Source organism: Habropoda laboriosa, unplaced genomic scaffold (genome assembly GCF_001263275.1).
Source record: "Habropoda laboriosa isolate 0110345459 unplaced genomic scaffold, ASM126327v1 scaffold597, whole genome shotgun sequence".
NCBI lineage: Eukaryota > Metazoa > Arthropoda > Insecta > Hymenoptera > Apidae > Habropoda > Habropoda laboriosa.
Genome location: NW_017100768.1, coordinates 525,071 through 531,251, shown reverse-complemented (window position 1 = coordinate 531,251; position 6,181 = coordinate 525,071). Strand labels below are relative to the sequence as shown.

Below are 6,181 nucleotides of genomic sequence, written 5' to 3'. Positions count from 1 at the left end.
CACCTTCTCCGCCAACATCTCGCAATTGATGTATACCAGGCACAGCACCGATTTTGTCAACTTCGTCTAAGAATACGATACCCATTTGCGCTCTCTCCACTACGTAATTAGCATCTTGGAGTAGTTTTGCAATAACACTTTCTATATCTTCACCGACGTATCCTGCTTGCGTTAACGTCGTACAATCACAAATCGCAAAAGGTACGTCCAAACATTGAGCTATTGTCTGCGCAAGCAACGTTTTTCCGCTACCAGTTGGCCCGAGCAACAAGATATTACTTTTTTCTAATTTCAGCTGATGTTGCTTACTATCCAGGATATCGGATCCAGAGACTGATTGATTGTCAGTTGATTTGGGTTCGTTTCCTGTAGGATATTGCTGGAATCCAACACCAAGCGAATTCCCAATAGTTGAAATATGTAATAGGTCTATAATGAAAAGAGATGATATAAATTGTTAATTGAAATTTATAGATGTTCGAGTAAGTTTATAGTTGGTTAGAAAGTTGTTATCCTAGCAACGGTGTATATTACACAAACGCTACATTACCGTAAAATTTTATAATCTAACGCTGACTAATCTTTCCGAACAATTATTCATAATTGAACGTTATATATTATTTTTTATATGTACAAAATGGGGAAACTATTATTTACGTGGTTTAAGACCTCTATGAGTGAAGGGATGATTCAGATCTTGTGTACCACTTGCATTAATAGAACCTTGCATTGAATTCTGCACTGGAAAATTATTATAGATTCGTTTGTAGTGATTATAAACAGCAACGCTCAAAACTTTTTTAGCATATTCTTGCCCTATAACATGTTTGTTTAGGTACTCAAAAATCTGAAAATACCGATAATTATTAATACCTGTTATAGTAATTTATTGCACAATTATAAGCAAAGTTCTTCAATCTTTTACATGTATATAATTATTTACATATAAGATACTACTTATACATTACTGCTACCTTTTTCGGTGGAGGCGGTGGTTTTCTGTAAAATCCTTGTTTCGTATCATCGGGCCTCAAAGCTTCTTTAAGACTTCTCTTTGAATCTACCTCTGATAGAACAACGAAAAAATGATGGCATTTCTCGCACTTTACAAACCTTGTAGATGCTAACAAAAAAGATGTTCTTATATCCTGGATAATTATTGGCAATTTGTACATTTATTCTATGCAAACAAAGTTACACGTATTATGTACTTACACACAAAAGTTTCTACATGCGTACAGGGATCACCACATTTCGGACAAGTAAGCGTATTTTTTTTTCCTCCACCATTACCAACAGAAGATACTCCACCACTGGCATCTTTTCCTGGCGGAGTGGGTTCTGTGGGTGCTTTTCCTAATGCACTGCCAACTGTCAACGATCTCGAAACAGCCACTCTTACAATTTTGTGAACTGACATGGAAATAAATGATTATTCTCGACTTTGAATTAAAATAACAAAATGACTGGCAATAAATAAGTTGAAAGTATGGAATATATCACGTACTTACCATGATTTGCCACATGATTGGAAGATGCTATACGACCAGCGCTAATTAAGCAACAACGAACGCAACTCATCTTTGTTCTTTAATATCAAACGATATGCAAAAGTGGAGAAAAAGATATTGCGATAATTATTTCAGTTGCTCGAGAGAAGCCCTAAATTGGAACAAGATATATAGATCAATATAAATTGAACGAATTTTTTGTAGGAGATCTAAATACATTGAAACAGCTAATCTTAACTAAGTGCAACTAAACTATTGAAAAATAGTATAATTTTGTTATGTTACCCGTCTAATTCATGCGAAATTGTCAAACAAAAAATGCGATATAAAAAGGAAAAGAAAGTATATACGGTAAATTGTAGGAAATATTAACGAAATTTTATAAAAATTTTGTATGGATTTAGAGAGAAATTGAGGAGTACGAAATAAATTGGATGCTTGTTTCCTCCAACAACGAAGAAGGATAACGTTCTGGCTTTCGGTAACGAAAACATAATTGTGATGTATGCATCGGAAAGCAAAATACGACCATGGCTTGGCGAATGTCAAGGTAAAAATAAACATTAAAATAGCAGCTTGAAGTTAACGAAAGTACGAAAATATCGAAGATACTAACCTGGCAAAATAATAATAATGCATGAAATGTTGGCAATTATTCATAATTTATTAATTTGTGTGACGGGACGTGCAAAAAACGCCCAATGATCCAAAAAATCTTGTGCAAATGAATTACCGCGAACGGATCAGGGAAACAGATTAATTTAAAGACACAACCTTCTGACATATCGCATTACAAGGTGCAACAATCGTTTGAAGCCTGATTCAAGGTCATTGGTTGATTTCCCTCTGAAACTTTCCGATACTACATTTGTTGTTTTGAAGTTCGTTCGAAAACAAACAATGTTCAATTTACCTCCGTATTAATGAAACATTTATAAAGTATGAAAATGTTGAAGAATTATATGACATGATCTTGTACGCACGTACCTACATACGTGGCGAATATGTATATATGTTTCAGACAATCACGGTCACGATAAACTCTCTTACTAATGGCTGATACTTCTCTTAATAACTGAAATGTTACAATTGCTTCAAGTCCAAACGTTTACAAGTCCGTCTTTTAAACGGAGCAATTTTCGCGTATTCACTGTTAGATTTTGTCATCGAAGTTTATCATATCAACGTTCTTTAAACAAGCACACACTGCACGCAATGACGTTTCGTCGAAATAACGAAACGTCAGTACGTCTTTACGTATGGTCACTCGAGGGCGCTTGGCGTGTTGTGTTCCTTTACGTATGTGTGAATATATCTACACAGATGGTATAAAATATTTGAACGCGTGTCAATAATTGCAGTACTATTTACCTTGAAGTTGATTTCAATCAATTTTCCAAACAATTTCGACCAATCATAAATTTAGTTCAATGTTTTTCTCTATCCCTCCTCTCCTTCTATCCATTCCCCTTCCTTTCCATCCCATTTTTTTTGTTTCCCTCTCCTGCCTTCTGTAAGTGTTTAATTCATTTTATGCTATCACAAGTTGTGTTATTAGCCCACATATACATACTTATGTGCATACATATAATGTGTGTGTGTGTGTGTGTACGCGACAGAGGCGTACTCTGTGCACATGGATGTTGCTTAAAAACAAACAGGGAACAACATTGTTGCATCGTGCATTTGTTTTTCCGTTGATATTCTGTTATTCCCTTCGTTTTCAGATGTTAATGTACTACCAATTTGAAGAAACAAAGTGAAGAAAATGGAATTAAATAATGAGGTATGTTTTCAGTACACTTTTAATTTTTGTACAAATAAAAACGGTTTCACGGTTTCGCAGATCGTTTTATTACGGCAAATCGTCCGTCAGGCACGCATTTGTGTAATAAATAAATTGATTAGAGAAGGGAAAAGGTTACGTAGTAATCACGGTAACGAAAAACAATTGGAGAAGAATAAATATAAAGCAGATAAACTTTGGAGGGAAGTTTTTGCATTGAAACGTATAAAAGACGATGAGATATCGAGATTTGGAATTGTTAGCTTTGAAAATTTGCAGGAGATATTAGAAAATTCACAGACCGACGATGGCACTCGTGCTATGGCCAAAGTTGTTCGTCATAAATCTTTAAGTTTGAAAGTAGTAGAATTTCGGGAGAAATTTCCAAGTTACAAGGAATATATTTCGTGGAAGGAAAGGAAACATTCGTCGAAAAAGAAAAGAAACATTGTTACAGATTTGCCAGAAGAAAGTTTAAAAGAAGTAGGAATGGTGGATAGAAATGACGTGGCAAAAGAAGCAGCACATAAGGAGAATGTGAAAGATAGAAATATTGTTACTTATGTTACTCGCATACCTAGTGTAAAAAATAAAAAAGTGGATGAAACATATGGGAAATTAGTAGAAGAGAAAGAATCAGATAAGGAAGATATAGCAGGTAAAGGAAATACTGTGGAAATAGCAAAAATTCACGATGCAGAGGTGCAATCTGAAAATGGTGAAGAATCTAAGACTACGACCAAAGTGATTAGCAAGGAGGCCACTGTTAAGAGATTTACAGAAATTTTAGAAGATAGAAAAACAGAAGAAGAGAAAAGTGGTTTAGAAGAAATTAAGGAGCAACAGTTTTCTAACGAAACAGTAAAATTTACAAGGGAAATGGATGACTTTTTCTTAAATGCGGACGATGCAACTACATTTTCAAGCATTCCTGTGTTCTCTAGACAAGAAAATACAGACAATATATCGAATGTTAGTTCTGATGCATTTAAGTCAGATAGAATAAGAAGTAAAAAAGGTAAATTATATAATGAAAAAGTAAGGAAGGCAAACGGGAATGAAAGGATAGAAAAACTGAACAACAAGGATGTTTTTCATAATGGAAATGGTACACCAGAAAGGAGTATTACATATTGGAAAGAAAATAGAAAAGATGCAAAAGAGAAAGAAAGGAGCATTAAAAGCATAAATGTTGCGGAGAGTGTAAGTTTACATCCTTCTTGGGCTGCAAAAAAGAAACAGCAAAATATTTTGAAACAAGGGTTTCAAGGAAAAAAGATTAAATTTGAGGAAGACTGAGTATACGAATTTTCTAATTCTTCCATTGAACTCTTTTAGTCTATATAAAAATAAAGAAATAGTTGTACGTCAGTGTTGGCAAAAAACATCACTTAAATATATTTTTCATACATTCCCTCTAACCGATACACATGTACATTTGTTTAGGTGATAATTTGTATAAATGAAATGGAAGAAAGGCCCTAACGTGGTTTAACTAACTAACTAACTAACTAACTAACTAACTAGCTAACAGTTTCATAACTAAACTAATACAATTTATATGTAAGATTTTGATGAAAAAAAAATGAAATTGGTTTAAATTTGAATAAAAATGGTTGGACTGAAAATCAAATTACAATATAATACAGAAAAGTACACAGTAATATCATATAATAAGACATAATAATATTAAAACACATGTGTAGTAATGCTTTTTTTTAATTCAAATATACTAATTTGAAATGGATATACAAAATGGGTAAGAGGTTTTACAATAATGGCCGTATTGACGTTGATGGTGTATTTTAGTTTAAATCTATCTGCGTCCAGCGCTTGAAGATGCGTAATCTCTGTGAGACTTGTTTAACCGCCCTTGTAGCAATCGACGTTTCTGACGTTGGCAATCAATGGACATTTTGATCGCATACTGCATTGTAGTCGTTGTAATAGGAATATCATACAGCGTAGAGCGTTCCGAAGTATGCGAGTTACTCACGAGGTAAAACTTTGAGTAGACGCAAATGAAAATACATACATATATCGTTTGATTGGTCGTTGTTGTTCAACTAAAGTACACGTGGCGGGAAATGAAAGTGGGAAAAATTCAATACTATTGCTATTTTTTCACAATTAATCTTTGAACGTAACTTTTTATCCTTTGTTTCAACGTTTTGGTGAAACTGAATTTTCTGACGGCACTAAACGCGCAGACTGATTGTAACAGTTTGCGGTTGTTATATCGATCGAGATTTTTAGAAATTGCGTGTTTAACGATGACGTAGAAAAGTGAGCGTTCAAATTTGACGTTCGTTTCATTTTTGTCCAATTATATCCCCTTTAATCTTCGTAATCGTTCTTTCACTCTACATATTCTTGAGAGATTACCTAAGGAACGTATCATTTGTTGATTGTAGTTTTTTAAGTGCATATTTTTATGACTTTTTATATTATTTATAGTTTGAACGGACCTTCTGCACGATCTATTTTTAACGTATACGTACGTATATCCGTTCTTTATTATTTTCATATTGTGCGTTTGATAACACACATACATATGTATATTTTTTCAAGGTTAAGTTAAGAACTTGAATTCGTTGAAATGAATTTTCGTATAGAAATAAACTCGTAAATGTTTGCGTTAGGCAAATGTGTAATATCGTTCTCTTAACTTTCTTTTTTTTTCTCCTCTTTAATATGAAGAAAAGGAGGTAAATTTAACACGACTGGACTAATTTCTTTTCTTAAGAGACAAACACTAGAATGTCTGACACGAGATTCTAAATACGTATGATGCATTTCGAAATATTTAAAGAAAGAAAACCCTCAAAATGACAACTGGAATGAAACTCGAACAAACCTGTGCTTAGACCGTTCAACTACCATT

General features: G+C 33.6%; 2 protein-coding genes across 4 annotated transcripts in view; one reads left to right on the top strand and one right to left on the bottom strand.

Moving 5' to 3' along the window:
• Positions 1-2,763, bottom strand: part of LOC108577189 (ATP-dependent Clp protease ATP-binding subunit clpX-like, mitochondrial) — a 3,690-nt gene extending 927 nt beyond the window's left edge. Inside the window, exons 1-6 of one of the 3 annotated variants that reach the window (XM_017940302.1) lie at positions 2,499-2,763; positions 1,512-1,662; positions 1,216-1,413; positions 975-1,123; positions 658-847; positions 1-429 (exon numbers count right to left, since the gene is read on the bottom strand). The exon at positions 1-429 is cut by the window's left edge and continues 491 nt beyond it. In XM_017940302.1, coding sequence (XP_017795791.1) covers positions 1-429; positions 658-847; positions 975-1,123; positions 1,216-1,413; positions 1,512-1,581 — 1,036 coding nt within the window. In that variant the 5' untranslated portion in view covers positions 1,582-1,662; positions 2,499-2,763. The remainder of the gene's footprint in view (positions 430-657; positions 848-974; positions 1,124-1,215; positions 1,414-1,511; positions 1,663-2,498) is intronic. The other 2 variants (XM_017940303.1, XM_017940304.1) reach the window with 2 other exon arrangements.
• Positions 2,764-2,767: 4 nt separating this feature from the next.
• Positions 2,768-4,596, top strand: LOC108577190 (serum response factor-binding protein 1-like). The gene is made up of 3 exons (XM_017940305.1): positions 2,768-2,810; positions 3,239-3,297; positions 3,358-4,596. The coding sequence occupies exons 2-3, from the start codon at positions 3,280-3,282 to the stop codon at positions 4,594-4,596; spliced, it is 1,257 nt and encodes a 418-aa protein (XP_017795794.1). The 5' UTR covers positions 2,768-2,810; positions 3,239-3,279.
• The last annotated feature ends 1,585 nt before the right edge of the window (positions 4,597-6,181 follow it).